Here is a 19,224-nt window from a genome sequence, read left to right on the forward strand (position 1 = left end):
AAGGTGGGGTAGGAAGCTCCGCCCCCAGCCATACCTATTCTGTGCCCATGTATCCTTTACTAACAATTTGAAAACAGCCTGGAATCCTCCTCCCACTCTCTGGCAGTCTACCTTTCCTATTCCTGAAGGTGGGAGAAATGTGCCATCCTGGATTGTTCTTTATTCTCACACAGCAGAGCCAAACAATTGTAAAATCCAACACAATGGATACAAATGTATACTGTGTTGTGTGGAGGGGAAACGCAAACGAAAGCAAACGGTTTTCATAGGTTCCGAATAATAATTCAGCAAATACAAATCTGGGCTTTATGTATTTTTTAATCAATTTCACTTTCTCATGGGGAATATTTTCACCGTTCAACAAAATCACTCCTTGATTGTACTGTTAGGAAACAGTACGTTACGTGGAAAAAAAAAAAAAAAAATATTGAGTTATCACCTGAAAGGCACTGCATTTGATTATAGCCCGTTTTCTTTTTATGGGAAAAAACTGTCAAATAATCAGCAGACAATGGAAACTCATCTGCAAAACGCCATCGCAGGAAAAGCACAATCAAAAACAAGGCAAATGGTCACGTTATCCTCTTCTTTTTTCCCCCTACTAACACGGCGACAAAGAAACTGCTTCGTTTTTAGCCACGGCACGCAAACAAGCCCAGCCTCGCTAACAATAAAAAGTCAAATAAAAGTTACAGAACTTGAGAGTTCAAGGCAGCACGGGCTACTTGGAGTGCATGTCACGTACAGTTAACCTTTTTATTGAGCATGCCTGTGGTCTCATCAGTCGATGAAATTCTTCGCCCGCGGCGGTGGCTTAGCCGAGGGACACGGACCAATAGAAAAATATTTCATTGTGTTAGCATTTCAAATGGTGAGTGGAGGGTGGAGAGGAGGGTATCTGGAGCGGCGGTGGGAGAAGAAGCTCTAACCGATCGTTGCCAGCAGAATTAATTGCCTATTCTGAGAATAATGTCCCTTATCCGCGATCCTCGGAGGGCCGAATGCTAGCAGAGGCCACTTTTTTTGTGTGTGCCTTCAAAAAGAAGAATGCTTAGAGGTACTGGTCATATTAGGAGGTTAGCTCGGTCCCCTTTAGGGAAAAATAATCAGAAGCACTGAACCAAACTCAACTAGTCCAATACGCCAATTAAAAACACAGAATCCATTACACATAATGTTAATGGGAATCCGCAAATACTTTTAAATGAATGCCATTTATTAAAAATTGGTAAATTCTGACAAATAATTTCTATTATTAGATGAAACTCACTTAAGGAGAAAGAACAGGAGAAGCAAAGCGGCTACGTTTGGCTTTCAGCCAGCGCTCGATAAATGGCTCAAGATGGAGCGACCCTGGTGGTGCTTCTATCCTTTTATTTAAGGGGATTTAAGTTCAGGCTCTGTTACACATTGGCCAAGCATATGCAATGACCCTAACTGATATTGGTGCATCTTTTAGCCACATCTTAATCTAACCTTTATAAAGCTCTGTGGCTTTTCAGACTCAAAACAGCATTAACAACGAGTATTGTTTGGAGCGAGGAAGGAGGCAGGCCTGAGAAGACTGCACAGAGAAGCTGGACCCGGGCCGGGGCAGGAGCCCTCTGGAAAAACAGCTGCTTATGCACTCCAATCAGTTGGAAAACAAAACCACGACCCCACTGCTAAGAAGATAGGGGGAAAAAGACGTCAAATTTTGGTTTTGTTGAGGTGGAGGGGGCTTCCCAAATGCTCCATCCCTCCATATCGACCTCTATGGGCCCCTTCGTGCTAGGTGTCGATTTCATCCCTCGGCAGATGGACGGGCGAATTCGCAGCAGTCCCTATTACACGCCTCTCCTTCGCTCATTGTGAATTCAGTCAACGAAGTCAATCTTATTAACTTCCGCGCTGGTTCACACATGACATTTTCTTCAATTTTCTCGCAGACATCAAAAACATCAATTAGCAGCTCGAAAATGGGAAGGAGCGAATGACAGAGTCCGATAACGCCGACTTATTTGAAGCCGAGGGTAAATCTATTCTCCAGTTTTGAATGTGTTCATTACAATTGCATTTTCAAAGAAGACCTCCAAATAGCAAAGAAATTAAATTTATCTCGTAGAAATGTCCATAAATTGTTTCCCCCCCTTTCTTTCTTTTTTTAATCCTATGTCTATCTCTCAGCCTCAGTGGGTGACACAAAGCACTGTGGTGCTGCATTTTCTTTTTCTCATTAGAACAGATCACAACTCTCACAGAAGTTGAAACCCTATACTGTAACCTCTAGTGCAACCCATAAAAAATATTTTAAAATGAGCCCAACATTTCTTCTGGAAGAAAAGGGGGTGATAAAGTGCCCTGCCAGGGACCTACAGCTTTAACCGAAATACTGGGCGATAATAAAATGCAGTATCTATTTTTACCCAACAAGGGGAGCTATTATCAGATTAAAGAAACAAAATGTTCTGCCAATTTTCCTTTTAATTGATCAGTTTTGAAATCATTTGCAAATGCGCTGACCTGTACTGAAATGTATTATTACTATTTGTTTGTGTTGCACCAGTATCATCAAAAAGTATTTGTGCTAATTAAATTGTATTCATATAAGTAAAAAAAAAAAAAAAACTTTTTTTGTAAACTATACAATTAAACACTATACAAGGTAAAAACTATTTAAAATGTTTTCCTATATACACTGCTTCTTTTGAACAAATCCTGCATTCACTTTATATCAACACTGCATTTTCCAAAATTGTTCAAATAAGTTAATAATACAGTGCAATTTGCAGTAGGACACCTTGAAATTCTACCCCCATCCTATTTTGAAATAGTTTTATATTTTGCACAGGTTAGATGTTGCTGTGCTTAAAAAATAAATAAACCTAAATCACATGCTAAAAACCCAACTTCCATCTAAACTCCCATTTTACCCACAGCCTCATTGATCATTTCCTGCTTCTCCACATCACAGTTGCATCAAAATGTGAAATACAAACCTACACATTAATGAAGCTCTCTCATGGCTCAACTCCTCTGCCTCCCATCGCTGATGAACATGTAACTCAATAAACCTTGGCCAGTAACCTTTAAGTAAAAGGCTATTTTTTGCGGATATCCAAACAATGTCAGACGGCTTCCTCATGCTTGAGTTACATCTCCGAGGGGGCGAACAAAAGCAACTTTAGTGGCTGTGGAAAGACACTCGTAATGCGAGGGTGGGGGGGAGCAGTCGCACACGGAGCCGTGTGGATCACGTTCCTCCGGCCCATTGATTTCTGATCTTTTGACATTATTTAGTTGCTTTTTATTTTCTTGCCCGTCTTTTATTCCATGTCACAAATGACACAAATGTCCAAACAAGTGATGTTGGGAATATCTACTATCTGTCAAAAGAGCAGGCTTTTCCCGGCATTGAAGTGACCAGATGCTCTGACGCAGTGCCGAGAATCGGCGGGATGAAAATATCACTCTTTAAAATGGAGCCTAATCAGATTTCGGATGCCGTTTGCCTTCTAGCTAAAAGGAGATAGAAATGCATGGAGCAATCGGGCTGAAACCAATACACTCCTTATTCACCGACGTCCTGACTTCAAGACAAAAGGCCTGCACTTTTTACCCCACATCCGATCTATATACAGCCAAGAAAAACAAACCATACATTTAAAATCTAAATTAATACCAAGTGTATTTGTTTTATTCTATGCTCTAAACAAACATGGCTGAAGAGAAAGTGGGGCGTGCTAAATGCAGAGAAACACGAAGAGATACATCTGGACTACGGCTGTCGGCTGAATGTGGAACACACGGTGGTGATCGGTTCCATTAAGCAGGGATTTGATCATCTCCCCCACACGCTTTCACAGCCCGGCTTCAGATTAGATCACTGTGAAAATGGTCAAATGGTGTGTTTATCTCTTTGCAATTATTTTGATGCAAATGACAAAGATTGCTTGTTTACATATGGCTTGATGAGTGTGCACAGTGTGAACCGAGACATGCACACAGGCAGGCGTGGATGGAGCTGAACTGCTCCTCTCAGTGCCATTAACCCATTAGATAGTTTCAACAAAAGCCTGAAAATAATGTTTTATGTGCAGAAAAGAAGTCAGTGCGCAGTACATATGCAATTACTGCACCGTACGTCTTAGGTTAGCACTAATAGTATTGTTCTCACTGAGTGACACAAATGGACTTTCAATGAGATTAAGAGAGAAAACCCCAGGAAACAATGGGAGGTGTTGAACTAAGCTTACTGATGCAACATACATCTAGTATTCTAGTACTTGGGAGGCAGAAGTAGAAATATTTAGTTTGCTGTCTTTTCTGATAAAAACATGAGTTTATTCAAATCCATGTGCAGAAAAACAAAACCAGCACTGTTAACTAGTTGTATTTTTTTACAGTTACCTGATATAGAGGTGAGTAATATGAGAAGGAAAGCTACAACAAAATTCACAATGGTGTCAGGTACAATATGTTGAACTGGCTGGAACTCTCCTGGTGTGCATCTATGCACTAAGTGAACTTATTGCATGAAGCAGATGTTTCCAGCTGCAGTGACCTTGAGTGAAATGGTCTTAATCCTGAGATTTAAAATCAGCTACACACGGTTGCCCTTCCAGAGCTGATATGTTCAGCATTATAACAGAGAGTCTCTGTGATGGATCCTTTCGCTCAGCTCGTCCCCCTTTTCTCACTTCACTCGAGTTAGGCTGTGTCACTAGATTACTGGCCCCTTCATATCTACCTTTCAAATTACTTTTAAAAGTTTTGGCTGGACAAATTTGTGCTTTCATGTTCCGTGTTAGCGGATGAGTCGCCGCGTCTGGCCATGAAAGGAGAGTTTTTAATGAGCTGAGGTGAGGTTAATTGGTTCGCTAAGATCCTCCGAGTCATGCGCCTCTATATGAAATTAAGTCTATTTCCTGGAGTTTACCTGGTCGTATTTAATAACAAACACTTCAGCCCAATTTTCATTCCCTGCAGAGAGGGCGAAATATGGGGAACGGGTGGATGATGGGAGAGTCTGGTTGTTTGTGCTCGTGTTACTTGGCTTCACTACCCACTACCCCTATCCGTGACTGTGATTCTTCAGAGACCAGTGTAATGTCAGCTCCCATTCAGGACTCTCATGAATGCCCTGTTGTGTACATCTACTGATACATAAAAGCTAATAATCAATCATATATTTTCTTTAATAAGTTAGCACAGGAATCACACATATCATGATTATTACATATTACAACATGTAGCCAACTGAGGATGAAGTGGATACTTCCACATCTCAATATTTAGTGACTGAAACAACATCCATCTGCAAAATGTATAAACAATCTGCTGCATACATGGTACACGTTGTGAGGTTAACACACAAATTAGTTTAATTTAAAATTCTTTTTTTTAACTGAGCTGCAAAATCACACTGCAACAAAGGCCAGATACAGCATCAAAACACTGCGTCTTGTGGAAAGCGCAGGCCCCTAACCCACTGACTGAGGACTCCATCTTCTTTACATACTGTATTAGCTGTGGTCCTGTGAATCTTTGTGCCCCTCCACATACATAAACCTACCACACACACCTCCTCCAATATTTGATGCAGCAGTGATAATTTGGGCCCAGTTTACACTCAAGTGCAGCTCCCAATAAGATTCTTACACTATATCATGCAGGCTAGTTCCGAACATGATTGCCCTCATGTTTATTTATTCATAATGGGACGACGAGACTGCATAAAGCTTTTGCTGTCGTGTTCATTTCTCTAACAATATGGGGACATTTGCAGCAGTTGGGTGAACGCTGCTGTTGCAAGGGAACCGCTGCATACACACCACAATGCACTAATCCCCTGTAAACGACTGAGCCTTTCACTTGCTATTAGGAACTACATGATGTGAATCTGCCCTGACTAAAAGACCTTGTAATCAACACTGGTGCAAATTTGTTAAGTTCGGTGTCTCGTTGAGGGGGGTTCAGTGGTCCTGACAGTGTAATTACGGGTTGCCACCACATCGCAGCGGCCAGCGCACTCAACACTAATTCAATCTATCTTCATTTCCAAGAGCAACGCCCCTGCCATTGATGGATAGTTATCATTAGAGAGTGACAAAGCACTGAAATAACTGAGGCGTGAGAGGCTGTGTGTGTGTGTGTGTGTGTGTGTGTGTGTGTGAACATCACCATCTGGTAAAAAAGGGAACAGTAAAGTCATGGAGCAAGAGGATGTGTCCGCTCTGATACACACTATCGCCCTAGACAGCAGGATTATATATTATGACTGGGATGAATACAGAGAGACAGAATGGGGAAAGAACTTTGGGTCAGGAAGCAGAGTTGCATCATTATCACACACACACACACACACACAAAACCCACACACACAAATAAACACATACAGTAGGATACCCACATAGAGTAGGTGTACGTGTTCACATACACGCACAAACTGTTTGGCTCGCTGTGACCCTGACACACAGAGAGGCTATGGCTCAACTCACCAGCCTTTTATAGCACGCTGCTCAGACTGCTGACAGACACACACACACACTCGCACAGGTCTGGACTCAGTCTGCAGCCAAACACTAAAGCACAAGCTGTGATTAAGGCCAACTGGTCTGCCCCTCTATATTTTCAGTCTATATATTCAGTCCGCCCTGGCCTGTATATCTTAATTATGTGCTCGGCCTATTTTTCCTAAAAGAACGGGTGAGATGGAGTGTGCTAGTCAGGCGCTGGAGCAGGAGCAGGCCACTGAAATGAGGCCCTTCCAGTCTTTATGGGGCATCCAGCTCAGCCACTGCATCATTACATGACCTTTAAGGTCTGGACAAAAACACAGCGGGTGCCTCGGTCCCCGTGTCTTTCCTGGTGTTATGTGATCACATGCTGCACACAATAGAAATTTTTTTTGCATCCAGCTGTTTGCGTTCAAAAACAACGTGGAACTCCGAAACTTTTCAGGAAGACTAACAGGCTGCAAAAGGCTGTAATGAGTAAAGGACTCAGTGTCGAGGGGGGAGCAAATGGCCAGAAGGATCCTACCACAGTGCTGTGCTCAATGTGATTATCTCTCCTTTTTCCATTGCGGGTCACAGCTTTAGGGGTCACCACCGTCTTATACACATACAGGTTAGGCTTTGCCATTTCAATGACTCAATCACATCTGGAGCTCTCCATTGATTATGCTCAGCGACCTGGCAAAGGCCCATGTGGCGACTGCCTGCCCCAGTGCTTGCAATTAGACAATGTTCAAATGGGAGACAGTCTCATGGTTCGCCCCTGTTTGTTAACCAGGAGGTGGTGCTACTGGGATGTAGAGCACTACTTTTTTCTGCCACCTGGATCTATAGACACTTCCTCAAAGACGCCATCGATTTAGCAGCAGAAAGCACCGAGAGGTTCACAGTCAGGGAACGCTGCCTGCTTGAATACACAAGATTGTCAGACTTGTGAGCTCTTGTTCAGTTGGCTTGTTGTGAGGAATGAATGTTGTCTCCATCTTGTCTACCTCTGTGCAAATACACCCACATAATTAAACACAATGCTTACCCATGCACATTCCTAATGTGTACTATACACTCACACAGCCTGTACATACAACAGCTTTGGTGATTTGTACACATACATGCAGACATGAGCTCAGCGGCTCATGCGCCGCCGTAGACTGGCTGGCCTGCTCGCAGACCCTGCAGTTTGTTTAGCAACACTCCTTTTGACGACGCCCGAAGGGTGCAATTAAGCCCAATTAGAGCCCTGTCGGTTTTATTAAGAGGCACAGACTGGCCAGGCTCGGGGGCAGTGAGGGGTAGAGGAGGGAAGAGGAGAGGGAGGAGGCGAGTCTGCAGCACCAAGCTACTGCTATTCTTGAGGAACTAGGCAAACACCACTGAGAGGAACGTGGTGTAAATATACTGTGTGCCAGCTGAACAGATAACTGAAATGACAGCTGTGACAGTTAGATGAAATGACTAACTGCTGCTACCAGTGTTGGACTTCGAAACAAAGACTCTCCGAGGGCCGGATCACGTCATCGGAACCAGGTCAGGTTCAGCGTGTTACCTCAGGTACGCAGACATGACGCTACATGAAAGTGATGCAAAAAGTACAGCTTTGTGATCAGAGACCCTGAAGGGATCAATGGATGACAAAAGCAACTCGTCTATAAATACTCTGGCTACGGTGAATGCAGACATGTGTGGATGCAGATGTCACAAAGCATTTTCGGAAGGGGGTTAGGGGGCGGTGGCTGTGTAGTTATGTGAGCCTGCCCTGATATATCAGTGTGGTTGTGAATAGAGCAATACAGCTGGCTTGGAACAAAAACTGCAGCATCTCTTTCATCAGCAAATCAAAAAAAAAAAAAAAAAAAAAAACGAAAATGAATGTATCATTTTCCCCCTCACAAATCCTTTTCCGTCGACCCCTCGATAGAGATGTTTACAGATAGCTATCATTCCCCCTCTTTTTCACATTTGCGCTTGGACATGTTTCAAAAGACCAGGCCTTTTCATCTCCCCTCTCACTGTGAGGAAATTTGCTCCTTAATGGCTTTCAAAACAGGAAGCGCAGACAATTAAAAAAAGGAGAAGTGAGAAGAACGCTTCACCCCCCCCCCCTTTCTGTCGACGAATCCTTTGCGGAGCTGAGTGCTACAGCACGCTGCTGCTGTGCCAAGGTGCCAACTGTGCCAGTCACACTGACCTCCATCTGCAGGCAACTTGATACCATCTCCCCAACCGCCGCATACTCCCACTGAATAGGTCTGCTCAGTCACACTGGAGTCTGAATGCCATTGAAGGCTCAGGCTTGGAATTGTGTTTCGTGTTTGTGTGCTATTGTATTCTTTGTTCACAGCTGCTGTGTAAAAAAATCCTTTATCACTAAACTGAATACTAAAAGGGTATTGGAGGAATGCACACAGAAATACATTACTGCCAATGTGCAAATCAGTATCAGGCAAATTTGAGCTGATTTAGAATCTTTATCAATGACCCTCGAAGAGTAAGGTTGAACAGCTACGGACTGGCTCAAATTACCACTCAGGATGGTCTCCTGCCAAGTACTAGGCTTACTATTTTAATAGGATATGTAGGTGTCTGTTTACTCATGTTGTATTCATAATTCCGCCTCCTGCAGGGCATCCGTGTCCACTGAGTGCCCTTGAACATGCCATGAGTATTCTTCCTGCGCCGCAACAAAAAAGAGACCTGAAAGACAGCTACACACGCTTCCGCACAGTTGGATAAAACAAACCTTAACCACACAACTCAACCTCACCAAAGCACTGGCTTTTTTTCAAAAGATGTTCAGAAGGGTGTTTTTTTTCCACTCTCTCTCTCCTCATCTTTGCTTTTTTCTCTCCCTGGGTAAAACAAATGCATCATCTTTCACAAAAAAAAAAAAAAAAAATCTTTACTCCCTCCTCTCCCTCCCATTGTGCCATTTCCGTGTATGGAAGTATTCCCTCCCATTGATTTTCCCCCAGCCTGGGCCCTACCCAACACGAGCTGCTTCCTAGCTGGTGTCATCTCCTTGTGCCTTTCTCTCCCTTTTACTGTGTTTTACTCTTGTGGCATAATGTACAACTGCCAAACTGGCAGTGGCGGGTGGGGGGGCCAATGAGAGGGAAAAACTGATACATGCACTCAAAAGTTTCAGCTATTGATTTCTTTTTGATGATGATGGGGGAAAAAAGAGGAGCGTTCAAAGCTGCGGGGAGCCTTTTTGATCACCACTACAGTTGGAGCCAGTTGGTAATGTTGCTGGTAGTAAGGCGCAGTGATTGTGTGTTTGTACATTATATGCCTTACACTGCCTTCTTGTGCATTGTGTTATGGTTCAGTGCCTGATTCTGCGCGGTCAGAAGGCTTATTAAATGCAGTGACCAACACGCACTTGCGCCAAGGCTTGTCGATGTGCTCATGTTATGTGCAGTCGCCTTGGGAAAGTCTCGTTTCCTATGAAGAATGTCAAAATTGGCAGATTAAGCCTACAGCTCCAGTTAAAAATAAAGGCAAAACACTGCAGGGTTGTGAGAAAGCACAAAGATGGGCAGGACTACTCAAGGGAGTCGCCAGGTTTACTGAGCTAAGGAAAAATTAATGAACACGCAGCACAATGATTGAGGAAATGATGGATAAGAGTGATACGCGTCAGGAACATTCCTGACTTCCCTGTATGCAAGACAGGATACTGAAATCAAAGGCAGCAGAGTCATGTGCAGAGATTCAGAGATGCAGGGGGGACTAGCACGACTATTTTTTCCAGCCACTGCAGCTCCTCATCCATAGAGTCTGCTCCCCACTCTGCCAGCCCTCTGTGATGTGCCTGTGTCCACTGGGGGCAACAATTAGCCCATCAAACTCATTCCAGCCGGGAATCCACACCGCTTCTCCAATCCTCTTTTCTGGCTCTCCGAAGCCTGGGCTCCTCCAAAGAGACAGGCAACTTGTAAGACTAGGGGAGGTAGTCTTTGATGTGCCAGGTTCTGCAAAGGCCTCCCTTTTGCTCATATCAAGGCTGAGGAGATATAACAATTAAAATGGCAGGAGCATCAGGCTGACACCACATTATGCTCTCATGCAGCTCTTGTGCCGTGTTCTCGCCTGTGGACCTGGGATGCAGAGCCTTACAGGTAGGGGGTGCACCTCCGTTTCTGAGCAGATACGAGTTCCCCAGTGACTTATGAAGCAGTGAGAAGTCACAAGGCAGTTGAGAGATGTTCTTTATGCCAGTGCTCTATAAATCTGTCTTGTGGCTTCTCCTGGCTTCTGATTGGCTGGCTCCGTTACCGTCTGTCCCTACCCTGTAGCAGTTGTGCAGCATTTCACAACCTTTTCTGACCAGTGGTCCTCTTTTTGCTTTAGTTTTAAATGACTGGCCTATAAATCAATTAGTCAACCTTAAACTATATTAAATTAATTATCCATGAACTATTTAAGTAAATTATCAAAAAAAAAACACCAAATATTGAATGTGAGCATATACATAGCTTTTTTTTAATTTCTATAAAACATATATGTAATGTAATGATTTTTATAAAGAAGTTTGATAAATAAATCCTCCACAGCCTCATCAGCATCTCAAGAGATCCCATGTGGTGTCTGGACCCCTAGATGAACAAACTCTTGGCCAGTGGTTCAGATGAACTGCTGCATCATGTTGTGTAAGACACACAATTCCACATCGGCTCCTGCTGCGGTGGGACTTGCACAGCCCAGAAACAAACATCCAGTACCAAACATACATACACAAAATCCCTCATTTACATTCAGAGTATTCAGATGACACAACCCCACCTGCACACACGTAGCTTCCTCCAGAAGCCCAGTCTACAACAAGGACTACATTATGTCAAAGAGGATTACAATGACTGCAGCCTGACCTGAGCTCAGCCTCTGGCATGAGCGCGCCTGAATTTCCTGCTGGAGGTCAACTGTCCACAGCTTAAACAGATGCACACTTATGCAGATGCACAGCCCAAGCATGTGGTTTTCATTAATTCCTGCACTGGAGTCAAAGTGAGCTTTCACTGGAGCAGACGTCAAGTAAAACATTGTCATTTGGGGCCAGTGATCTATACACTTTCAATTCCCCGAATCCAGGAAGTGGATTTCCTCAAAATTCCAAAAATGCACAAGTATGAATAAACTACTCAGTGGTAAGACATGCAGATTCAACCCCTAACAAAATCAGAAAATGTGAATAAACTGCGTTATTCTCACTTATTAATGTGAACCGCGGACACAAATACAGTAACTGTAGTTGTAGCTGAATAAAAAGAATAATATTCACCATGTTGAGCATTTAGTCAGGTTTCCAACTCTGTCAAACTGCACTGAAACACTTGGAGGTGCATAAAGATCCCAGTATCACCATAAACAGTGGTGCATGACTCTGCCACATTGCCTGAAGAATGAATGTCATTCCAAAAACACAGCTCGTTTAAATCATCTTCACTAATCTCAACGAGCTTTTCACTTGCTTTGAGTTACCAGAATGTAAAATAAAAGCATCAAGAGTGCAAGGACAGCTCACAACAGTAATGGGATTATTTCCATTATCATAAGCACATTAACATTTCAAAACCTTCATATGAAGTGGCAGTCAACACATCTATGGCTGTAGTACAGCAACAACAACAGTTAACGCTTCAGTCTGACATCACAAAAGCACTAAAGTCAGTAGAAAGGCAAGTAAATTGCACCAGCAAAACAAAAGGGGAGTCATGCTTCAGGGAACCAGGAGGTATTCGCTCTCCCTTGTTGGTTATTCCAGACTTTTTCCAAAGACAGAATCTTGTTTAAAAAAAAAAAAAAAAAGAAAAACTTCCATGGATTCCAGTGAATACCAGTGAGAATCAAGCAAGCTATTCATGCTGCCAGTTGATTTAGGCACGCCTCGCTACACACCAATCAGCCCAGCCCCGGCCTCGCCAGCCTCTCACTTGTCTGCCATTTCAACACAAGATGGAGACAGCGCCAAAAGTTCCAATTAAAATATCCATTTGTGATGTCTGTGCAGAAAAAAGAACAACAAAAAAAAAACAAGTACCAGGCTTTTTCGATAGCGTAGGAGAAAATACAACAAAAGCTGCCAAAATTCTGTGGACAAGCCACATACTTAAGAGTTTTCTGTCTACACAAACTAAATAAGTATGAAGAACGTGTATGTAGGCAGAATGAGTGTGCATGAGGAGGAGAGACAGACAGAGCGCGTGCGTGCATGGGAGTGGGAGCGTCTTGTTATGGAGGAACAGAGCATGTTGCAGATAAGAGGGCGACGCTGTTCAAAGGAAAAGGCAGGCCGGTAAAGTGCGCGCCGATTCGACATCATCGCCTTACTGTCCCTTAATGAGCCTGGAGAGGAAGTCTGGTGTCCACGGAATCCGCTCCTGTCTCGCTCCAATCACACTGCTAGGCTTTTTATTCAAATCTCACACACAACTGTCACACAGCCAGCCTGGCCACGCTGTTTATCTTACTCCAGGAGGATGTTAACAAGACAAATGAATGAATAAATACACAAATAATGCGTTTAGGTAATGTTAATAATGTATGAAATGGAAGCTGCTTTTTGACAGTAGCGCTGCACTAAGGATTCTTTCCAACTTTGGTGACAGGCTTGTTTATTCTCTTCCCAGCATGCAATTCTCTGCAGCTTTCCAAGGCGATGTCTGGCCAGTGCTTGCTGTCCATAGCACATCTCGTTGATGAGAAAAAGCGGTCTGACACATTAGTTTAGACTCCTCTCCTATGAAAAACCACCTATATACCATGAAGACTGAGTCATCTCTTCCTTCATCTTAAACCTCTGGTGTGATGATCTGCCTAAATCTCAGAATCCAGGTCTCCTTTTCACCCCATCCCTCTTGCTATTACAAGCCCGATTTCAGTGACATTTTAACGGGCCTTTCAATTAGCGGGATAAATAAATACAAAAGCATGTGCACACCTGCACAGGTATGCAAGAGCAGTCAAATCGCAGTGTCACCTGCCTCAAAGGAGTATCCCAAACTATTAGAAAAAAAACAAAACAAAAAAAAACATGAGTGTGGGGAAAATGCTCAAAGAAACTGACTGGGCAGGAAAATAAGTCTCATATCAAATTCCTTCCCCGGGCTGAGACAAAAGTGAGGCCTGGCTCTCAGACACTGTTGACTACACAGACTTGGAAGACGGAGAAGAAAAGAGTAACAACACACATATCAAACCCGGAGCCAAACAAATCCAAGAGAAGTTCAGATAGGTCTCCACTGAAACTTTCGAGTGGAACAAAATCAAATAAATTGGAGGGGTTAGGATCATTCAGGATGGCCTGACAAGCCTAAAAAACACTGTTTAGAATATATGGGGTGGCAGAGGATGGTGCTAAATGACTCAGACACCCAGTGTTTACCCCTGCAAACTCCAAAGAAAAGCCCCTCTCCTGTTATAACTCGGGTGGGAACAGAAAACTGAATTCAAGGCAGCTTAAGTGCCCCCTGGAATCACTCAGCATTCCGTCGTCTTCAACACACACATCCACGAAGTTAAAATTTGACTGTGACAGTGTATTCATCCATAACTGTAAATTGTTCTTTGGGGAATTTGGTGGGGCTTCATATTCTCTGCCATCTCCCCCTCAGTCCTCCTCTTCTCTCCCTTTCAAAGAAGCCGTCTCTATCACTCTCAATCACAAGATGCTTCCACATATGTGTACAGTGGCAATTGTGGTATCGCTTATTACAAAACCAGAGTTTAAAGAGGCCAAATAGTGATCTGGAGACAAAGGATGTCAATACCCTGTTTGCTGGTGTGTCCTTGAAACACCTGTTGTACTTGGATTCTTGACAGTCTTTCTAAAATCTCTGAAGATGAATTCTTGATACCTTAATATAGCCCACAAGGTATGGATATCAGCACCAATGGTTAGCGTACAAGTGCCGCAAGTATCCAAGCGTGTAACCCTTTTAGTGCTACTAGAATTTTTACTACTGTTCATGAAGATTGAGTGAAGCTTTCCAGTGTAGGGATTCAATGAAACAACTAGTTACAACTCCTCAACCCCCTTTTCTTAGACTAAACAAGGGGCAGTAAGGGCAGTGACTTCATGGTGCTCGTGTACCTACAGAACATATGCTACTATGCTTGTGTGTGCATCTGTGTCAGTATCAAAAACCAGTCAATTCTACAGGCCACCCCTGGGATATTCACTAAATCACTTCACCCCCCATTCTCAAAAGTTCACTTCCAAACTTCCCAGAAAAAAGGAGCAGACATTTCTGAGGAATCACACAGAGGGTTAGTGAGACCAATAACATTGCGTTTAATCCCACACAAGTCTGCCTTGTACCGGAGCAAGAACAGCAACCCAAGGGGGAACATGCAACAAAAACAACTCAACGCTCCTGCGGACAGATGTGTGTTAGCAACGCGTAACAACAGAATCAAGTGTCAGGGGTTGATCTGTAAGAGAAGTACAGCAAATTACCTAAATTATGCTTCAATGAGTAGGTACGCAAGTTAAAAACCACACAAAAATTCGGCTGAGCTAAGGTTGAGTAAATAAAAAGTCATGTATTAACACCGTTCCCTTTCTGCCCCCTTCTTCTCTTTCTACATAGCTCCCCTCGTCTTTGTGGCTCAGCTCAAACCTCAGTTCCTTCCATACTGATGCTGGGAAAAAAAGGAAAACGAGGTCATGGATCGCCTTACTGCAGCCTGCCTCCGTATGAGCACAACCCCCTCCACACCAACCCCTATCAGCCCCTCTCACTCAAACCCCATTCCATCACTGTGGCCAAATCCACCTCATCCGTCCCTCCCTGTTTCATTACTTCCCTCCCCTCTCCTCCACTCCCACTCCCACCCTTCTCGTGCCCCCAGCCCAGTGCTAATTGGTAAATCTGTTGAACCATGCCAGCCCTAACAATGAGACACCTGGAGTTCTGTCAAAACAAGTTTCCCTGTGAAACGGCCTCCAGTGCTAATACAGTTGCGTAGGGAGCTACTGAGTCTGTTGTCGCCCGTGAGGCTGGCTGCAGAACAGAGCCAGGGGTCATGCTATCTGGGGAAATGTGTCTGTTAGGAGTGGTTCATCATAAATTTGATTATTTATCAATAGCAGTTCTGAACCTTGACCTCTTTGTGCAAATGAACTATGACCAAATCATGATTACAACATGGCCGCTGAGTTAAGGTTTCTGATCCTTTTGCTCAGTAGCTGCCACACACAGGCCTGGCAAGTCATGATCTCTGGGTTCAGCGAGTTAATATGGTTGTGTGCAAACGCATAATCTGAGCCGACCTAGTTTTGACTGCATGTCATCTAAAACTCAAGTCACACCTTAGGCGTAAGGATACTACATACATGCTGCTGTAGACAAAGGTGTGTTTGTAAGACTAACACACACACACACACACACACACACACACACACACACACACACACAAAGACAGACAGGCACACCCAACAGTGATCCTGCCAAACCTTGTCAAACAAGTTCTAGCAAAGACATTTGTATAGCAGGGAGGGGAGTGAGGCAGCAAGTTGGCATGGGGAGAGGAATGTTTTGCTTTTTTTGCCTCTGTTTTTTTAAGTCCTAGTTGACTACAGCGCCATATTAAAAGCTATTTTCTCCAGTTATTTACTGGCAACAAAGACCCTGCAGAGTGCACAAACTCAACAAGCAATTTATTAGTCAAACAATTCACGCAGGCAATCCACAGAGCAAACCATCACCTCAGGAGATAAATAAGTTCTCCTCTGGGCTTTGTAGCTTCACAGAGTCTAACTGGAGCAAACCAAAACAAGGTTTATTGATGTCAGCATTTCAGCCCTGCAGTAAAATCAAGGCTAACTTTACTTTTAGGCTCTACTTTCTTTAAATTACTGCTAATATTTGAGAGATTTTTTATTTACAGGACAATGACAGATTTGAAGTGTGACACTACTTTGAGTATAAAGACACATGTAGTTTTAAGTCATATTTACCTCAACCAGTAGACAAAAACTGTGTTATTGCTTCATCTACTGTATCACTGCCTTATCTTCAGACCCAGATGCTGTTAATAAAGCGAACTCTCTTCTAAACAGCTGCACAAACAAATACATACAAAACAAAAAGACTCCCTTATCCTGTTGTTGGATTGCAGGCTAATTCAAACCAAACATATGCACATTTCTGTGACTCCCAGACCTTGAGAAGGATGCTGTCATTAAACCAGAATGATCCAGAAACTATAACCGGTTGCGTATAGCAACAGATAAAGACAGCAAACAGAATCCTGAACACAGAAAAACGGGCAAGCGAAACAAAGCTGAACACAAAAACAGCTGGACTACCTCATGAAGCGGACCAGTCTCTGTTTAGTGTGAACATTTAAGTGAGCTCTTTGTTCAAATGTATGAGGCATGAATCATCTGAAGCATCCTCTCCCACACAACGTTCCCATCACCTGTTGGCATTGTAGACATTAAAAGCACATCAGCAGCAAAGCAGCAGCACTGAATTAGCACAAAGCACAGCACAGCATGATTATCATCAGCATCATCACCAGGATTTAGATCATTTTTTATTGTTTAATCAGCAATTATCAGTTGTGTGGAATCAACCAAAACAAAACAAAACAAAAATAATCCAACAAAATAGTTTTGGAATTCAAAGGTCTCTCACCAAATGAAATTGGTGAAGGCTCAGATCTGACTGTCCGGGGAATTCCCAGCAGAAGGGGCCCTGAAAGGCAAAGATGGACGTTCCCAAGTCACACAATTATATCAGCTCTCCATCTCTCGTTTGCTCTCTCTCTCTCTCTCTCACATACACACACACCTGCACACAATCCCAGCCGACAAGGTTTTATGCAAAAGCAACATGTTCTCCCTGGAAATAATGCATCCCCTGGCTTTTTAGTTATTTAAACTACTACCTCATCTCTGCTGGCTCAGCCTTCTCCTGGGTCCATGTCAGGCCCCATTATTACTGATTTTACACAGAGAGAGAAGAGGAGAACACTGGTTCTGCACTGGTTACATGGCTGCCGGTCCTGGCTGGCTGCTTGTTAGAACATCATTTCACTTTGGCAGGACATTTTACCTCCTCGCCATCCACACCTTCACAGACGTTCAGGAGAGCAGTCAGCTGATCTGGGGATCCACTGTCAACACCGCACTTTGGCTCCGATTTTTAAAGCTCTAATATCTTTAACTGCAAACAGGCAGCAAGATCCAGCACAGAGAAGCAAATACTGTCCATGCCTGAGTGTTTTTCTAAATGGTAACTGTTAATGCTGCACATTTTAAATGGTAAGTAAGTGCATGGACTACGGATCCCCAGAGCAGTCATTTCTGATATTTTTAAATACTACATTTTGTGCACTAAAATTAAAATTGTGAACTGTTAGAATTGCATCAATTTCCCTAAAGAGCAAAAAAAACAGACTTCACACCTCTATGACAAATATCAGGAGAGGATAGAGGACAAGAAAGAGAAGAGCATGGAGGATTTCCTATTGAATAAAGGAAACATTAGTAACAAGTCCTAGAACATACAGAGAAAAGCATTAGGGCTTTTAGTTGACTGAAGGGCTCCAGTCCCTCAAAGCTACTGTGCAAATTGGTTTCGCTGCACTGAGATTGCTAGGTACTATTTGTACTTGTGCTTGCCCCTGGGGCCAGCTAGATGGCTTTTCATAACAGCTTACAGTTAACATTGCGGTTACTGAAGTATTATCCTTTTGCATGTGCATGTCCACCATAGTCACACATTCCCTGGGGTAGCTTAAGTTCACAGGGTTATGTAACGGTCAAATACCACAGCAAGGGGAAAAGCGATGACAACGGCCGTAGAGCTGTTCACACACAGAGAGAATGTAGCAAAGGCTGCTATTCACATGTCCTACAGTCACATGACGTATTCAGGCTGCTTAATGATGTTCTTTACAAATTCAATATAGACCCGTTGATAAAAAATGTGAGATTCTGGTCAGTTGGCCCTTACCATTAGCATCATTATTAAAGGGCCAACTGACAATTCCTGATAATTTATCAGGTACCTGTACTTTTAAATGTTTAGGTATTCTTCTGAAAGTCCAACGCTCTTCAGTCATTGTTCCTGACGGAGCTGACATTGAAGTGTCTGTGAGAACAAGCAGCGGTCCAGACTGCCAGACTGATTCGATGACCGAGTTGCTCTCATTTTCACTGTCGCAGTTCCCGGGCCTGACACCGGGGCACGACGGCCTCGGACTTTGGCCTGAGCTAACGATGTAAGTGTGACCCCCTTCAACAAACATCTTGTCTGGACAGGACAGCAAGAGACACAACGGTCGTCTCTGTCTGAGGTTTGGATCACATGGCAACTCAGAAACCATTTCTAGACTAAAAAACCCAAATGAGACTGGCTGTCATGTCACGCAGTCTGAATGTTTTGCAACTCCAGATTCACAACAATAAATAAATGTGTGAGATCGATGCTTTCTTTTGCAGCAAATGTTAAGGGTGAATGGAGGCGTGCATACACAGAAAGCAGGGGGAAACAAGCTTAAGGTCCACATAAGTCAGGTTAGAGAAGGCCTTAGGTAAAACTTACATGAACAGTGTGTGGTTTGTGCCTGCTGACTATGGGGGTCACTCATTAACAGCAGAGATGGCCAGGCCTCCCCGAGTCCTGTGCAATTGTGTGGCTAGCCCAGGTGCAAGGCCCATTCAGGCCACAGGAAGCCTCCTTTATCCCTATTCCTTCAAACTGGACCAAGAAGTGGT

The 19,224-nt window shown here is 43.5% G+C and overlaps 1 protein-coding gene across 29 annotated transcripts in view; it reads right to left on the minus strand.

Moving 5' to 3' along the window:
* Positions 1–19,224, minus strand: part of tcf7l2 (transcription factor 7 like 2) — a 90,513-nt gene that overhangs the window by 36,346 nt on the left and 34,943 nt on the right. For 18 of the 29 annotated variants that reach the window (XM_020604990.1, XM_020604991.1, XM_020604986.1 and 15 more), the window contains exon 5: positions 17,138–17,197. The exons of the other annotated variants lie outside the window; for them this stretch is intronic. In XM_020604990.1, coding sequence (XP_020460646.1) covers positions 17,138–17,197 — 60 coding nt within the window. The remainder of the gene's footprint in view (positions 1–17,137; positions 17,198–19,224) is intronic. 29 annotated transcript variants of the gene reach the window in all.

The sequence above is a fragment of the Monopterus albus genome, unplaced genomic scaffold (assembly GCF_001952655.1).
Source record: "Monopterus albus unplaced genomic scaffold, M_albus_1.0 scaffold69.1, whole genome shotgun sequence".
NCBI lineage: Eukaryota > Metazoa > Chordata > Actinopteri > Synbranchiformes > Synbranchidae > Monopterus > Monopterus albus.